Raw genomic sequence first — 18394 nt, 5'->3', positions numbered from 1 at the left:
TGCGGATGTCCTCACATCCTCTTTCTACATTCACTCGAAACATGTAAGGAAGTTTGTTGATCACTGACTTAATACGGTACAAACTAAATGAGAAAGTTATACTGAAGTATTGGTGAAATCCTAACAGGCTTTTTGAATTTCTGGGGAAGTCCTAAGGCATCCAGGAAATGATGACTTTGTAGTTCTAACACTAACCGCTTCTCTCCAGCAACCATGCCAAGCAAAGTAAAGAAGGGAAACCCTAATAAGTGCAGGGTTGGCACAGATGTTCTGACTTGGTTACGTGTTTTGTAACTACTTGGCATCAGGCACACAAAGAGCCTTCAGTATAACTTTAAGACCACAGGGAGTTTAAACATAGCAAATGCGGTACACTTTGCCCATCGATGAGTAATTGTGGACAAGATTCAGTTGTGTGTGCACTTCACCATGATTCCTTTTCCAAATTAAGAATGCTTTTTTTGCCAGATGTTGACTTAGGTGCTTAGGTCTTATTGCCCAGAGTTTCTGGACCACGTTCAATCCAGGGACAGAATTAATTAATTCACACAAGCTTATTTAAATATATAAATAGCTACATGCAACTTGTTATTGTGTTTCTCTGCCGACTGACTGAGAGCTTGTAAAAGAATAGAACAAGGTAAGGCTCATCCTAACTAACACAAATGCAGTGTTGAATGAGCAAGTTAGGGAGGGTTTGGAGAGGGAGAGCGAGAGAATGATGGTGACAGAGGGTTGAGAAATGGAGAGTGGGTTTTGTACATAATGATGCGTGGGCCTCAGTAGCAGCTCAGGAGATCTTCTAGATTCCAAAACAGTCTTGTCTATGTGCTAGCTGTCAGAGGCACTGGTGCAGCTTATAGAGAATCAGGTTTTCTACACAGGATTATTTAATTTCAATGAAAATTGAAGTGAATCAGGTTTTGTTAGCAAGACTGATTTGACTTGTCTGTATATCCTAATTTTGGGTCATTTGTGCTGTTAAGCGTTGAGATTTTATGCTGATGTTTTGGTGTTGTAGAAAGTGCAATCTATGGTTTAATTTGGTTTTGCTTACAAACTCTGCATGATGAAAGGTATTCTGCTAAAGGGGGAGGAAATGAAAGCAGAAAATAACAGACTTGTTTGTTCGGAAGATTGTTGGGAAAATGCATGGGCAAATTGTGTGTTGAAAGATGACTTAAACATTGACTACAATCTGTAGTCAAGCACACTAATAGAGATTTGTTTAATTTTTAGGTTTGTAGGCTTTTTCTGTGCCTTTTTGTCTGAGAAACACATTCTATGTTATTGTGCACTACATTGAATTGCACTGTCAAAAATAAAACATATAATTACTGTAATATGTCAACTGCTCAGATGTCAGTTGTTTCAGTTAACATTTTTGTTATATTAGAAATTGTAAGAACTGTGATCAAAGAAAATTCAAAAACAAAATTTGAAACATTCATAAAAAATGTATATTATTTAACCTTTACAAATCATTCTGATGAATTGTGTAACCCTAGAGATTTTTTGAATGTTTAGGGTTTAATAATTAATGGGATTTTTTTTAGGAGTAGCCTTGTAGTTGGTCATAAAAATTGATGTATTTAAATCATTTTATTTAATATTGAATTGCTATTGGTCTGGGGAAAAATCACGTTTTTTGAATTGTTCATTACAATTTTTCTTTTTTTCCCCCCTCCTACAGACATAAATGAAAGTACTGGCAGAAACTCTGAAGGCATCAAAGGACTGAAGAGGAAAAAAGTTGTGGCACAAAACCAGCTAAAGAAAATACCTAAATCTCCTGTCAAAAAGCAATCACAGACCAAGAAATCAATTTCTTCAAGCATCTCTTCTTCATCCAAGGAAGCCACACCCTCTTCTTCTTTTTCAAGCAGTCCATCGCATGGATTGCCTGAACCTCAAGATGCTGAAGATGCACCACAGGATGCATCTGGATCTACAGCAGTAAAAGTGGAGCACAAGGAGTTATCAACCTTGGAGCCACAGGCTCTCAGCCACAAAAGTCCTGCAGAGGAACCTTGTGCTGCAGGGCCTGTGCAGGCAGAAGGCTGGTGTGGCAACGGCAGCAACAAAAACGCATCTCCCTCTCACACAAGTGCTCCCCTTGAGGTACTGCTCAAGGCTATGGAGCCAGAATTCAATACACTGAAAGAAAGGAAGAACAGCAGTCCAATAGGGCATCTTGGAAAGTCAGTTTCCATTCCTGTCACTTATTCAGACTATGCTGTGACTATGCCTGCTGTAAATTTCAATGTCCAGTCACAATCCTCATTTGTGCCACCATTCAACGCAGCTAAACAGTTCTACAGCAGTGTGGCATCTACAGGGCAACACACAGCGCAGCAGTATGTGAACATGTCAGGAAATCGTCAACAAGACAAACCAGGATTCCAGAAAAGCTACAGTGTGGGTCCTTCGCTTACCTTGACACATGCACCTGTTCCATCTGGATCAGGTGGCTTCCCTCAGAGCCAGCCTCCTGTTGTTCAAACATGCCAGTCTTTGTCAGCCACAGTACCCAACTCAATTCAAGTCCCTGTCACACCAGGTTTCAACCCTGTTCAGATGACCACTGTGGTCAACTTCGGAGCAAGCCAGGTATCTGATATCTCTGCAAAAGATCAAAAACCAAAAAAGCAAGGGAAGTATGTCTGTGAATACTGTAAAAGAGCTTGTGCCAAGCCAAGTGTGCTTCTAAAACACATACGGTCCCACACAGGAGAGAGACCTTACCCATGTGTGACATGTGGTTTTTCATTTAAGACAAAGAGCAACTTATACAAGCATAAGAAGTCTCATGCACATGCTATCAAACTGGGTCTGGTAAAAGACTCTGGAGGTGGATCCCTCTCTCAAGAGTCGGACAAAGGCCTGGCCACACATTCTGATGTGGAGGAAAGTGGGGAGAGTGATGAGGAAGGTAGTGCAGCTGACTTAGACCCGGATTCTTCACAAAGCAGCCTAACAGCATTGTCTGAGAGCAGTCTGCAGAGTGCAGGCATGGTACCAGGAAACCAAGGAGAATCAGAGCATTCGCTGGTGTTTGAAACTTTGAAACCCCTGGCTACTCAAAGAGGATGTGAGCCGAAGGTCACTGCTGCTCTCCCTAAAGTGGTTGTCCACCCTGTAAACGTTTCGCCTTTGCGTGCAGACAGCCCACGAGTTTCAGATTTGGCACCTGAACATGCCACAGCCCAGAGGCAAAGGGATTTCCAGACAGCAAACATACGGTCCAATGTAATGGTTCTGTCCTCACTGAAAGAAGTGGATTGTACAAGTCCTCTACAAGATTCAGTCAGTGAAGATGAGGATCAGCATTGTAAATCACCACTAGGAGGCAGCCATGGCCAGCTACAAAGACAACAAGCTACTGATTACTCTCAACAGCCACAAGGCAAGTGTCTGCTAAGTCCTCGGAGCCTTGGAAGCACTGACTCTGGCTACTTTTCACGTTCTGAGAGTGCGGACCAAGCTATGAGTCCCCCAAGTCCTTTTGTTAAGATAACTCCACCAGCAGAAACTGACATTACAAAAGCTCCACAAGTTCCCCCTTCCCCAGTTGTGGCAACTGTCATGCATGTAGCACCTGTTGAGAAGCCTCGAGTTCCTTCAGGACAAATGCGTCCTCCATTAGAAACCAAAGCTCTATCTCTTGAGGAGCGTATCTCAAAGCTAATCTCAGACAATGAGGCTGTTGTGGATGACAAACAACTAGACAGTGTCAAACCCAGGCGGACTTCCCTTTCCCGAAGGGGTAGCATTGACTCCCCTAAATCCTACATATTTAAAGACTCTTTTCAGTTTGATCTAAAACCACCAGTAAGAAGATCTAGTTCCAACTCAGACATACCAAAATCTCCATTCACTCCGACAGACAAATCCAAGCCAGTATTTCTTCTTTCTGTACCACCTCAGTATCCAGCTATGGACTGTTTACCAATCACAAGAAGTAATTCAATGCCTACAACACCTGGTCAGTCAGCTCTCTTTCCCAATGTAACACCTCAGCCTCACCCACTAAGGATCTGTCATTCATTTGATGAAAAGATTAGTTCGTTAAATGATGATGTGTTTTCTTCTGCTCCCTCTACTCCCAATCCTGCTGTACATCCTCGCACACTAGTGAGACAGATAGCAGTTGAGGATTTGTCCACAAATGATGGTCATGTTCTTATCTCTGTTCATTCCATGGATGAGAGCCATCATGGACCAAGTATTACACATGAACTGCGAAGTAAGTCTTTTGAGCATGCAACAGAAAGAAACCGAAAACCCCAGCAAAACAAAGGAACAATGTACGAATGTGAGACTTGTCGTAACCGTTACAGAAAACTGGAAAATTTTGAAAATCACAAGAAGTTTTATTGTTCTGAACTGCATGGTCCAAAAAACAAGCCTATGCATGCCAGAGAGATTGAGACAGAAGTTTTTGGACGTGGAATTCAGCAGCCCCTTTTAAACAGAAATGCAGTAATTACTGGCATTGTAGAGCAACCACTCATGGTAAGAAAAAGAAGGAAAATCAAAAGTGTTGGAGATGATGATGACCAGTCTCCAACTGAGACCACTCCTCCATGTTCAAGAAGTTTTGACTCCTGCCAGACCTCTGTGGGTTCAATAGGGCGACCTTATTCTCAACATACCCAGTCCTTAAGTAACACTGCTATTTTAGGACAAATACAAATCATTGGCAGAGCTGCAGAATCACAGGAGTCAAGACTATCTCCGATAAGAGAGGCTCAAATCAGCACACCAAATAAAGAAAGAGGAGACCTACAGAGACAAGGAAGTGGAACTTCAGTCATTCGACATACCAATTCCCTCAGCCGACCAAATTCTTTTGAAACATCTGAGTCCATCGACAGGTCATCTCCAGTTGATCCTGTGGAAAAGGAAGTAAAGAGCTCTGTAAAAGGTCAAACAGAGGCTGCAGTAAGTTTATCATCACAAAGTTACCATGACAGAATGTCTACACCCAAATGTGCCAGCCAAGGAATGGAACCTCATGGTAAGCAAGCCTTTGCCATTGCTAGTGATGGCACACCTGTACAGCAATCGCGGCTTGTGCGGCAGAACAACATTCAAGTCCCTGAAATCTTAGTAACAGAGGAACCAGACAGAGATCACGAAACTCCAGTTGTAGAATCAACAGAGAAACCTGCAGAAACATTCAACTGGCCTCAGAGGAGTGAGAGCTTGTCTAAACTGCCAACAGAAAAACTCCCCCCAAAGAAAAAGCGCATAAGACTTGCTCAAATGGAGCACTCTTCTGGTGAATCTAGCTTTGAGTCAAGTCTCTCTCGTAGCCTCAGTAGAGATAGTAGCTTGTCAAGGTGCTCTAGTATTTCAGCCTCTTTTGACAGAGATGATCCACCAAGATCTGACAGCCCATCGAGGGCTGATAGTGTTGGGAAGCCACCAGAAGCTCAAGGGATCCCTGTAGCAAACAACACTCTTGGAGTGCCAGGCATGATGAGACGTGCTACCTCAGAACAAATCAGCTGCACTCAGTCATCATTGGAAATTTCTTGTGACTACCGTAGCAAATCCTTTGATTGCAGCAGCATGTCACCCAGCAGGCCTTTGTCACCAATGCAGACTGCCCTGCCAAAAATTACACAGTGTCCTCCAACTACCCAGGTGCCTCTCATTGAAAGAAGAAGGGGGCCTCTGGTACGTCAAATGTCCTTGAAGATTGCACCAGACCCTCAACTGCCAGTGAAACAGACTCCCCCCATCCAAAGAGTCCCCTTCACAAACGAATGCTCTGGGTCCCAACCTAGGCCAGTAAATCTGAACACATCTACACATGTTCAGCCTTTTGTTCTACATTCTGGAGAGGCCCCACTACTGAAAAATGAGCAAGTTGTTCAAAGCATCAACCTTGGAAGCCAAACCCAACAACCCCAAGTTCATGGCCTTCCACATCCATGGCATCAGACCTCAAGGGTTGTGGCATGCCATGTGCAACCTCTGGTCCAAATGGTGGCTGGTCAGACAGACATTCAGAAGATCTCTGATGAAAAAAATAAGAAGAGCTTTGTACCTAAATACCAAATGAATTGCCCTGTACTAAAAACGGGCCAGACATATTCTTTAGCAGGTGTACAAGGCAAACAGATTACTTTGCCAGTGATAACTATACCAATTGCTAATGAAATTAAAGTCTCTCAGTCAAATGATAGAACGCAAAATGTCTATGTAGCACAACCAAGCTATCAGGCTGTAATCAATAAGCCCCCAATTGTTCTGCCTGCTGGTCCGCAAGTTGAAACAGCGTCTCATATAACACCAGTATCTACACCTGTACCACAGATTTTAATCACTCATGAGCACACTCTGGCACCTGCTTCTGCAGTTTCTAAGGTCAACTTTCCTACAGTACATGTTGTGAACAATGATTCAAAGACTGGACCAGAAATTCAAGCTCACAGGCAACCTGGATCTGTTGCTACACAGATGAAAAACAACATGAAATCTACTGAACAAAACCAAACCACCGAGCAAAGCATCCTGTCCCTTGGCTCACTGCATTGTACACAAAAACTGGCATCTGCAAATTTATGCCCCCAGGAATCTACTGCTTCAAGCAAGCGTATGCTCTCTCCTGCCAACAGCCTAGACATTGCTATGGAAAAGACACAGAAACGGGCTAAAGATGAGCATGGAGCTGCATGTCTCACTGATGGTAGATCTCTAAACTACCTGAACTCAAAGATGTCAGAAATGACCAGGCAGAGGAAGTTAATGCTGGTTAGACAGGTCTGCACCACAGAGCCAGTGGATAGCCCTATTGAGACTGATGCCCCAGAACAACTGCCAGAGACTTCAGAAGCTGACAAGAACACCCAGACACCAGTATCTCAGACAACAACTGAGGTCAGTGAACAGGAGATGGAGAGCAGAACACCTACCACGACACCTGCTACATGTTCTTCATCCAGAGTTCAGAGCTATACCATGCCAGAGAATTCCACTCTGAAGCCACAAGAGAAACCTGAGGAGCAGCGTTGGTCTCCATCCAAATCTCCTCTGAGGCCTCCAACATTTCAGGGACAAGTGAAGTTAGCCTCTTCTGTGTCTGTTGTCAACACAAGAGACAGTCATCGCCTGTCTTTCCCTAGTCTGAAAACAGCTACAACATTCACCTGGTGTTTTCTCATGAAAAGGAAACCCCTCCACATTCAGCAGTCAGACCAGAGGACCTCTGCCTACTCTGCATGGGTAGTAAACCCCAACAATCCCAATCCACTGGGGCTTCCCACAAAAGTGGTCATGTCCTTGTTTGACTCCAAACAGACATCCAAGAAAATACACTACACCCAAGCAAAAACAACAACTTTGAAATCTGATATCTTGACCTACTCTGGGAAGCTGAAGGACATCTTACCAAAAGTAAGAGCATTTTCACTCAACTGGTGCTGCTTTAACTGTTAGCTTTAACATACTGTTTTCTGTTTTACATTTAAATGCATTTGGTACATGCATGATTAACAAATCCTTTTTGTATTGTTTCAGGTTTTGATTCAGCAAAGATCTGTGCCAACTGAGAATAGTGGAAAAACAAAACCAGAGACTCAACCAATTAATCAGACAGAGTCCGACAGAGACTCTTCCAAGTCTGAACCCCAACGAGTGAAGATCTTTGATGGAGGGTTTGTAAATCTCAACATTTATCTTACCCCACTTCGCAAATACTTGATAGGAAATTGTGCTCTGATTTGCTGTCTGTGATATATTTTCAGTTACAAGTCGAACGAGGAGTATGTGTACGTCAGGGGCCGTGGAAGAGGAAAATACATCTGTGAGGAATGTGGAATCCGCTGCAAGAAACCTAGCATGCTGCGGAAACACATCCGTACTCATTCGGACATCCGTCCATTTCATTGCACGCACTGCAACTTCTCTTTCAAGACGAAAGGTGGGTTCAGTCCGAGACACTGAGTTGAAAGCTGTGATGCTTAGAGTTTGTTTTCTTCCTTGATTGGTAATTATTGAAATGTTCTATTGGACTGTTACAAATAATGAACGAATTTATAGAATGTTAAAATTGTTACAAATATTAAACAGGATAATCCAAATCTAAATGGATTTAATCCAAATAAGGCATGTCTGGTTCTTGTCTTCCATTATAAATGGACAACTAATATATACTTCTGTAAGGACAAATCTAAACATGTTAACTTGAAAGCTTTCATTTTCTAAATAAAATGTGTCAGGATTTGAGAACAGTTAGGTAATTTAGATAATTCTTAGGGATGGTTGAAAATTATTTCTGTACAAAATGTTTTTTCTTACCTGCTTTTTTTTTTGAGGACTGTGCCTGTTCTCTTAAAAAAGCCAGTATGATTCATCACAGTTGAACTTCCCACGCTGCACTGCAGAACAGCACACAGTGTCAGACCAGCCCACGTTCCTTTAAGAACTTCTTTATCAGTTACTCACCCATTACATGGAGCTAGTGCTTGGGAACATGTCATGCTTATGTAAACCACTCCCATGCCCTGCATCCGCCTCCCACCTGAGCGACCTCTTTGTTCCCTTTATCCACACAGGGAACCTAACCAAGCACATGAAGTCCAAAGCCCACAGCAAGAAGTGCATGGAAATGGGAGTTGCTGTGGGCATTATTGAGGACCAGGACACAGAAGACTCAGGTAGAAGTCTCTCATGTGTTTTCGGAAATACTGAATAGGGGAGTTTATTTAATGGGGACCAACACATAACCAACCAACTTCAGAAAGCAGAAACTATCGTTTTGTTTACGCCCTTACATATTCATTTTTAACAACAGAATCAACCTGACCATTAATAGGCTTACTAATAATAGCGCCGTCTGTTAAATGTGGATTGTCCCTGGCTATGTTCTGTTGCAGTGATGATCAATGGCAGTGCCATGGTCTAATTAGAGATTCTAAACGCAGTCTTTTTCCTTGTTAACTCTTGGTGCATGTGGGCGGCATACACAGCGTTTACTGCAAGGAAATTGCTGCATCTAATTTTAGCAGGAAAGAGAGAGAGAGAAGCTGTGAGCTTTCTCTGGTCTCAGTTACTGAGAGCATATTTGTTTTCCTCTCACACAGTTCCACACAAGCTGTCAAGCGCAGCCTACATTTGTGGTCTGAGGTGTTAATGTCTTCCCTATATAATGTGATGGGTGCTTCTAGACCTGTCATCCCTTTTTTTTGCTATGCAATAGATGTAGAAGCTTTAAACCCAGAACATTACTTAAAGATTGAGTTTAAATCTGGCATCTTTAGGTCACACTATTTAGGTCACACTAGGATTGTGTGCAGAGTTCTTGGGAGATTTTTCAAAGTAGAAATTTGTAGCTCTTTTCTCTTTTGTTCATTAAGTTGTTTTTCCCCCATAGGTGATCGAGGAAGAGCAGGAAGTGCTGACAGACAGGACTCAGATGGTGATGACTCTGATGGCCCAGACGACGAAGATAACGACGGGGAAGAAGAAGACGAGGAGGATAGCCAGGCAGAGTCTGGCCTCTCTGCAACACCATCTGTTTCTGCAAGCCCACAGCATATTCCTGCTAACCAGGCTGATATGGCTCCTAGCTCTCTGCTGGCGAAGATGTCCATCAGCCCGAATCGAACCCCAGCTCCCCAAACTCAGCCTCCTCAAGCTTCAGACTCCCAGACCTCAGACACAGAGTCTGTGGCTATGACAAGTCCAGTTTCGTTGGTCAGACAGATGTCAATTTCTGCGTCCTGCTCCAGCCCTGGCCCAAGTCCCACCTCTTTCACATCCCATCCTGCCCCTGCCTCAGAATCCCACACCTCTGATACTGACTCTGTACACATGATGAGCCCAGTGTCACCTTGCAGGCAGATGTCCATCGACTACCCTGACTTTGATGTTCCCCCTAGTCCCCCAGTGCCAGGCAAGGGTGGCAAGCTCGGCCAGGTGAGACCCGTGTCCTCGCAGTCATTGTCTTTCCCGTCATGCATCCCTCCCTCTCTACATGTACACCTCACCCCATACCAGTACCCGACCCCATATGCATTCCAATGTCTTGAGTCTCGCATGCCTGGCACGTCAGCAAAACTGCTTTGAATGCATGAAAAGGTGAATAGACTTTTAATGTAGTCACTGACTGCTATTTATATGTTGTTTGGCAGTGTCGACAAAAGTATTCATGACATTGTTCTTTAACAGGAAGGAGTGTCAAGCGCCATATCCCAGCCTGCAAGTGAGTGCAATGCCAACGTCGACCGTGGTACTCAGACCTCTTCTGACCCTCTTCAGGGACCTTTGCACTTTCCAAATGCAGATCTGATCCACGAGCCCAGAGTGGAAGCCACTACTCATCTCTTCAGCCACCTGCCATTGCACTCCCAACAGCCCCCTCGTTCCCCCTACAGCATGGTACCTGTGGGTGGCATCCAGCTTGTTCCCGCCGGTTTGGCTGCTTACTCCACATTTGTACCCATTCAGGCCGGGCCAGTCCAGCTAACCATCCCTGCGCTCAGTGTGATCCACAGGCAGACCGGAAGCCCCCTCCCAGCCCCCAACACCTCGCCCCGGCCAGAGGGTTCTCCAACCCAGCCGCTGGTAGTTCAGGAACCAGTCAGCAGTGTACTGCCTTGTTTCCCTCTGGGCCAAGTGGCAGGGCTTCAGACACTTGGTGCTCCCCAAACTGCTCTGCAGCCTGTGGGTTTGGAGACCTTGAGTGTGGTGGGCTTAGCCAACTCCACCCAGCTGGTGCCTCAACAGAGTCTGCCATTAAATGCCACCCTAGGCGTACAAGTGTTGGCAGCTAGCCCCGCCCCTCAGTGCAGCACTGCTTCCCCAGCACAAATCCCTGGCCTGCAGATCCTCAACATTGCCCTGCCAGCCCTTATACCGTCCCTCAGCCCCCTTTCAGCGCTAAGCCCACTTCCTGCAGCCCAGGACAAGCCACGTAGCCCTGAGGGTGTAGCATCTGTACCTCCACCAGCACAGGTTGCAGAATCACCACCAGCACCTATTTCTTCAGCCAGTCCTCCAACAGCCAATCCAGGAGATGTTCCTACAAATGCAAAGCCATCCACAGAGCCAAAGCAGGTCTCTCAAAACAGCCCTAGCGCTGGATCTAAGGACACGGGGGGTGCAGAGAAGACTACAGCCATGGTGGACAAACCCAAAACACCACCACAACCTCCTTCGCCCTCCTCCCCCTCATCCGCTAATGAGAGAGGATGCGATGTTGCACACAAGGCAACAGCAGGTGGGGCTAGTGAAGTGAAACCACAGCAACCGGACTCTAGACAACCAGTGACTGATGACTACAACGAAGCCTCCAGTGATGATGAGGATAGACTTGTCATAGCTACCTGAGAGTCCCAATAAAAGCTCTTTCTTTTCTGCCTATGAATTTCTCTTTCTCTTTCCACCTCTTTCTCCTCTCCTTTTTTGTAAAACTTTGTCACTTTGTAAAACTGAAACACTTCAGGAGGCTTGCAGCTCTGCGAGCCTTCTCTAAAAGCACATTTTCTGACAGTCATATTGTATGTGCAATCATAAATGATGACCAATTATTTTATTTTATACTTTTTTGTCAGCACCAGACAGTTTTTCTTTTCTTTTTGTACATGTTGTATAGACAATTGTGCCTTTTGGAGTTTCTCGTTTAGAAACCTGTATATAATATCTTATAAATCTAGTAGTTACCTATTTGGAAGTTAAGTTGATATGGAAGTTAAAGAAGAATGGAGGAAATTTGTTTTATTTTCAAATGTTTTCTTTTTGAAAAGTTTTATGTCTATCGTAAATTGATGGGGAAATTAATGTTGTACTGATATATAAACATTTCTATGGCTTTTGGGGGGCAGTGTTCTTGTGCACAGATGTTGTGGTCAAGTATTTATTATATTCCACCTGGTGCCCATTTTGAACTCCATAAGTCCATAGGTATGAGTAAAATGGTGGCTTTACATTTGCTGTATCTATACTATCGACAGTATCAGTAAAACCTTGTTTACAAGTGCAGAAATGCCTCTGAAGTCTCCTTTTTTTAAGTGGTGTAATTAGCTATCTGATTTGTCTTTTTTTTCCCTCTAATCAACCCTGTAGAAAGGGTTATTCCCAGGGCTCTCCAAGACACTAGAATTATTCAGCAGTTCAAATCACTAATGAGGAGCTTGGAGAGGCCAGCAAATGACGTCACCAATCAGCTCCCTTACGAGGTTTTATTGACTGCCACACTGTCCTTGTCTCAAGAGGCTTGGAGCAAAAGCTCTCATTACAGCCCAAGAATGACTCATTCAATTGACAGTATTTGCTGCCTGCTGCTGTAGTCTACCATGACTGTGACTCAATATCGCTACCTACTGGACGGGTCGTGTTACTGCATGCAGAGCCGAGGAGTACAGGGCACATCATGCAGGAAGGTGGGGTGGGGGAGGATGTTGCTTAGTTACTCAGCCCACAGAAGAACATGAGAGTGGGTGAGACTCTCTGGAAACGGCTCTGAACATTCAGTCCATCCAAACCTGGTGAATTTAGTCAAAGTGAAAGTATAACATCACAACAAATCACTACTGAACTCTAAACTATTCTGCATGGAATGAATACAACATTCCTAGATTTGACTTTCAAACTTTCCACCTCATTCTAAACAAATCCTTTTTCTGTCATTGGCAAATGGAAAAAAATGAATCAGTTTCACTGTTAGGACCTGTATGTACAGGTGAGGCTTAGCCTTGTCTACTAGTACGATGTCAGAATATTTGGAAAAAAAAAAAATTAATGCAGTTATGCCACCCTTGCCTGAGGAGAGCTACATTGAAAAGCAGAACTGCATATTTCCATAATTGTTCTTAATGCAGCATCCATATTCACCTGATCTTAATAGATTGCTTTTATTGTTGTCCTAATTCTCTGTCTTACATTGAGCAAGCACGAACAGGCTACATGTATGGAATCTTCACGCTGTAATATTTAACACATTTTTGGAGCGGGTGGAGAGTAGCCAATTGTGAGCGTAAACTGGCCTGAGTTTCCATTAACAGGGTTTTCCATTGGGCAGGGATAGAGCTAGAGGCTGAAGTTTCTAAACTGCTAGTATCACTTCAATCTGCAATGAATCACAGAACCCACAGATTTTAAATTGAACTGATATCTTAACAACTTTATTTACAATTATAAACTCTTTGAATATATATTTATTTGTTTGTTGGTTTGTACACAGTGTCTTTCAAAAGTTTCGGATCAGTAAGATTTTTAATGTTTTCTTAAAGAATTGTCTTACATTCATCAAGGCTGCATTTACCTAATCAAAAATACAGAAAAAAAGTGCAATATTATTTAAAAAAAAAAAAAAAATGGTTATCTATTTTAATATATTTTAAAATGTATTTTGTTCCTGTGATGCAAAGCTGAATTTTCATCAGCCTTTACTCAGTGTCATATGATCCTTCAGGAATAATTTTAATATGCTGATTTATTACTTTTATTATCAATTTTGGAAACAGTTGTGCTGTTAATATTTTTTTTGGAATCTGTGATTGTTTTTTTCAGCATTCTTTGCTGAAAAAAAAAAAAAAGTTAAAAAGAACAGCATTTATTCGAAATAGAACTCTTTTCCAACAATATAAGTCTTTGCTTTTACTTTTTATCAGTTTAACACATCCTTGGTGAATAAAAGTATTACATTTCTTAAAAAAAAAAAAAAAAAAAAAAAAAAAAAGAATAAAAATGTTATTTTACTTTTAAATGGTAGTTTATATTGTTAGAAAGGATTTCTATTTTTAAATAAATGCTGTTCTTTTTAACTATTTATTTATTAAAGAATCATGAAAAAAGTTGATAATACATCAGCATATTGAAATGATTTATGAAGGATCATGTGACACTGAAGACTGAAGTAAAGAAGCTGAAAATTCATCTTTGCATCACAGGAATAAATTTAATTTTAAAATATATTCACACAGAAAACAGTTATTTTACATTTAAATAATATTTCACAATAGGGCCTTTTCCTGTGTTTTTGATCAAATAAATGCAGCCTTAATGAGCAGAAGAAACTTCTTTAAAAAAAAAACTATTTTTTAACATTTTAGGACGACTATATTTTGATCCACTTCAAATGTGCATCTGTGACAACTTACCGCATATTGAGTGCGCCAGTGTTCAGTGTGTATTTTCTGGCCAATATGGATGAATATGTTTAATAGTTTTTTCGTCGCTAAAACTTTAAAGTTCCTCGCGTCTGTACAAAAAAATACCATTTCGATTTACCTACACAGTGAAAGTTTACCATGCACTAGGCTATAGAAACATATAACAGACAGAAACTGTAAAATATATTACTTAAATTAACAAAACATTTATTACAGTTTTCCTGAGGAGAACCTCTTATGGCGTGTTCTGTACTTGCGCGCCCTCTACTGCCCTGTATAAAAACTGTAGTCATTTAAGACACCTTACTTACCATAAAAAAAACTTGGCACCAAACGGCCGCCCGGCGTCTCCATCCCGCTGGAATCTCAGGAATACAAAGTTCTTATCTCGCTCCACACGTTGCTTGTCGGTGACTATTAACAAACAGCATTGTGTTCGCGTGAGCGAGCGGGCGGGAGGCGGAGAACGGGCGTATATAAGCGCTCTTGTACAAGAGTGTTCTCGAGAATACAGAAAGATGCAAGAGTGCATTGAGAAGACTGCAGCTTAATAATACTTTTTAGCTGTTTGAGAATTTATTGGATTATCACAATTTGTGCCACATCAAGTACTTGCAGAAAATAAATAAATAAAATGGATTTGAGGATTATTTTCCCAGTGTTGTCCATGCTGTCATCTGGAATTTTTGACTTGGGTATGTATTTATTTTAAGTATCTTTATAGCCAATATTTGTGTTGAAGATTATTTAAGTACTTCATTTTTGTTAAAAGTTTACATGAGTAATAAACATATAACGTGTCAAAATACAAACCTAAAAGTGCAAGTATAATTAACTACAAGTGTTGTATTTTATACCGATGCTTAAGCAACCTATACATACATGCAAGAGAAAGTTTTATTATTCTTGTAAACTATCTGAGTATCACTGTCGTTTTTAATTGAGCGTGACCAATTCCAGCTTTTCCAGTCCATCAAACAGTTTTGCAACTTAAGAATGTGAAAATCACAGTGTGTGTTTGTAGGTAGGCTTCTTTATGTAGCAAAACCTTATGAAGTCAATATAATTTTATGATTTTAGCTGCTCCAGCATCTTTGGGTCATGGCACAGCACAAGGCACATCAATCTCTGCTCGCCACTCCAGGACTAAGAGATGTTCCTGCGCAAGTTTTATGGATAAAGAGTGTGTCTACTTTTGCCACCTGGACATAATATGGGTCAACACTCCAGAGTAAGTCATAACAAACATTACATTGAATGATTTTAAACGTACAAATAAATTGCACGATGGCATGACTAACATGTCTTCTAATTATTTTTTCTTCCCCCCAGGCGAACAGTGTCATATGGACTTGGAAACGCTCCACGCAAGAAGCGCTCAGTAACAGAACCTGTTGTGCCCAAGTCACGCTGCAAATGTGCAGATAGCCAAGACAAAACATGCTCTTCATTCTGTCAGCCGAACAATGCGTTACGGTAAGTACATGACAGAAAAGTCATCACAGTTCAAAACCAGATAGTTTTAATCTTAAGACCAATTTCAAGGTCACGGGACTTAGCCGTTTAAAAAAAAAAAATATTTGGGACGCACTTGTTTTTCTGAGCAGGCTGTGTGTGGGAACCTCAGTAATAGTCTACAGGCATAATAGCTGTCACTGCATGACTTGACAAACTTGCAGAAACAGGTTTTAGTTCTATTTGTGGACTTTTATCAAACTGACTGCTCATGTCTCATGTGAACTTTCTTTTTTAGGCACAAAGCAGCATCAGACAAGGCAATCCATGCCGCCCAGGGCCAAGATTGTGCCGAGAAGCAATGCAAACACAAACTGGCAGCCAAACAGACAAAGATTAAACGGTAAGACAAACCACATACCCTAAAAAAAATAAAGCAGTACATTCGCATTCTCGCACAAGTTTAAGAAATAATTGGGTGCTTTAATTACAAGCCTCTGTAAGATTAATGTCTCTTGGACAGCATATTAACTTGAAAAGTAAATAGGTTTTTAAAGACTGGAGTATAAAGTGATTTTTAGCTTATGGACACAGTGTAAATAAGATTTGATTTGATTTTTTATGTTTTTAAAACCATGAATAAGATAATCTGGATCTGAGGGTGCAAAAAAAATCATAATATTGAGAAAATCACCTTTAAAGTTGCCCAAATGAAGTTCTTAACAATGCATATTACTAATCAAAAATTAAATTTTGATATATTTACAGTAGGAAATTTATAAAATATCTTCTTGGAACATGATCTTTACTTAACATCCTAATGATTTATTTTCCGCATAAAAGAAAAGTCGATCATTTTGACCCATACAATGTATTTTTGGCTATTACATATATTTAAAAATATATAACTAGTGCTTGTTCTACCTGTGTTTGCTGTGAAATTAACCTCACTGATTTGTTTTTCTATAGGGTGAAAAACACAAAACACACCGGTGACGTCCTCTCCAGGAAGCGGGGCATCAAGAGGATCCATCTTCTCCTGGAGAACTGGCGAGTGAGGCGTCACCACAGGGCACGAGCGTGGACGTCCAAAAACGCCGCCTCGTAGAAAACAAGCTCAGCTTTTGCCCTTTGCTGATCCACTACAGGATTTAGCTGAAGAAGCTCCTCTCTGCTCATTCATCATACACGTCTTGTGTGTTCATGCCATTGGGTGTCATCAGGTGTGTTGGATTACCTGCAGATGCAAGCATCTTGGATTGTGGTGTTTGTCATGTGGGCTCCACCCTAGAGGCAAGCCTGGCATCAGTATGGAGCTCAATGGGATGAAAATCCAAGGAAGATGTTGACTGAAACAAACCAAACCTCAAATTATAAACACTAACCTCTATCAACTCGTTTCTAAACTAGACCTTTCGGTGCATGGGATAACTAGAAGCCAAGTGGGACGTTTAAATTAAACTGATTGCAAATAAAGGCTATGCATTGAAGATGTTTGTTGCACAGGAGGAATATGTTGTAACTAAATGAAACTGTGGAATCAGGGACTCCAGAAACCCAAAGCGATGTGTGACGCCCATCAGAGGATACTGAACATCTAGCCACTACAAGCCATAGACTCTAGTTCTTGGATAATGTTACTGGACTCATTCACTTTATTCACTGTAAAGCAATGAAGCTCTGCGACTGCGTCAGTGCATCAACTGGAAATGCTATTTTTCACATTTATGTTAAATATTTCTTTAATTAAGCCATATTGGCTAATAAGATTTTTCCTAATGTTATTTCTATGAAATGACAACATTTAATTGCCATTTATGTGGTAAACATTGTTAGGTATTAATAAATATTTTGCATTATTTAAACAACTTAACTTGCTTCTGAATTTGTTTTTTAATTTTACATACCACTGGAATGCATCATTTAATTTGCTCAAACAATATTAACAGTTAACAGAATGTAATAATGTGCTCTACCTACAGTATATCTAACAAAAATATCAATTTTTATAAAATGTTGACTATAATAAGAACCCAAGGATGTTTCACAGATCATAAACAAGCCATTTCAAACACAAACAATCATGCATGAGTGGAACACAAAAGTAGCAGGTAACATTCAGAGACATTACAGGGATTAGTCAGTTGACAAACATCCATGCATTCATTTAACGAGGTCTTTAAGCTCTAGAAAGATGTACATCACTGAAAGCCTTACTACCTACAATAGCGTTTAACCAGGTGCAGAAAGCAAGCTTTCAATGAACACAGGTCATGGTTTATGTGTGTGCTGAAATGGGCATATGAGAGATGAAAGGTGAAGCAAATTGGATATGGCAACCAAGTCTTCATCCATTAAACAGTTATGAACCAAGTGTAATCATAAGGGGACAGTGAACCATACTACAAATCAAAAACAGAAAATGATACCTACACTACCAGTCAAACATTTTTGAACATTTTTTAAGATTTTCAACAGCAAAAACGGTAAAGTAATTACTAATTAAAAATAACTGTTTCTGTATATATTTTAAAATGTAAATTATTCCTGCAATTTCCAAGCTGAATTTTTAGCCACATTACTCCAGTCATATGATCCTTCAGAAATCATTGCAATATTCTGATTTGTTGCTCAAAAAACTTTATTATTATTATTATTATGTTGAAAACAGTTTAGTAGTTTTTGTCAGGTTTCTTTGATGAATAGGAAGTTCAGAAGAACAGCATTTATAAGAAATAGAAATCTTTTGTAACATTATAAATGTCTTTATCATCACTTGTGATCAAATTCTACACAGCGAAAGATTAGACCTT

The 18394-nt window shown here is 41.1% G+C and overlaps 2 protein-coding genes across 6 annotated transcripts in view; both read left to right on the top strand.

Annotated features, from left to right (window-relative positions):
* The window catches only part of hivep1 (HIVEP zinc finger 1), a 73699-nt gene extending 60351 nt beyond the window's left edge, over positions 1–13348 (top strand). For 3 of the 5 annotated variants that reach the window (XM_051136631.1, XM_051136630.1, XM_051136632.1), the window contains exons 4-9: positions 1694–7407; positions 7531–7667; positions 7758–7933; positions 8568–8669; positions 9386–9930; positions 10183–13347. In XM_051136631.1, coding sequence (XP_050992588.1) covers positions 1694–7407; positions 7531–7667; positions 7758–7933; positions 8568–8669; positions 9386–9930; positions 10183–11343 — 7835 coding nt within the window. In that variant the 3' untranslated portion in view covers positions 11344–13347. Of the gene's footprint in view, positions 1–1693; positions 7408–7530; positions 7668–7757; positions 7934–8567; positions 8670–9385; positions 10093–10182 lie in introns of all 5 variants that reach the window. The other 2 variants (XM_051136629.1, XM_051136633.1) reach the window with 2 other exon arrangements.
* A 443-nt stretch (positions 13349–13791) lies between these two features.
* edn1 (endothelin 1) lies at positions 13792–17449 on the top strand. The gene is made up of 5 exons (XM_051136645.1): positions 13792–14821; positions 15207–15357; positions 15459–15602; positions 15880–15984; positions 16551–17449. The coding sequence occupies exons 1-5, from the start codon at positions 14761–14763 to the stop codon at positions 16687–16689; spliced, it is 600 nt and encodes a 199-aa protein (XP_050992602.1). The 5' UTR covers positions 13792–14760; the 3' UTR covers positions 16690–17449.
* Positions 17450–18394: the final 945 nt, after the last annotated feature.

Source organism: Labeo rohita, chromosome 19 (assembly GCF_022985175.1).
Source record: "Labeo rohita strain BAU-BD-2019 chromosome 19, IGBB_LRoh.1.0, whole genome shotgun sequence".
NCBI classification, from domain to species: domain Eukaryota; kingdom Metazoa; phylum Chordata; class Actinopteri; order Cypriniformes; family Cyprinidae; genus Labeo; species Labeo rohita.
The sequence above is the reverse complement of the archived record's forward strand: the minus strand, read 5'-3'. Positions and strand labels throughout refer to the sequence as shown.

Excerpts from the sequence above, each read along its gene's own strand:
- edn1 (XM_051136645.1), top strand. The coding sequence starts at position 14,761 with ATGGATTTGAGGATTATTTTCCCAGTGTTGTCCATGCTGTCATCTGGA. Across the intron at positions 14,822-15,206 it reads ATCTGGAATTTTTGACTTGG|CTGCTCCAGCATCTTTGGGT; the intron begins GTATGTATTTAT and ends TTATGATTTTAG. Across the intron at positions 15,985-16,550 it reads AAACAGACAAAGATTAAACG|GGTGAAAAACACAAAACACA; the intron begins GTAAGACAAACC and ends GTTTTTCTATAG.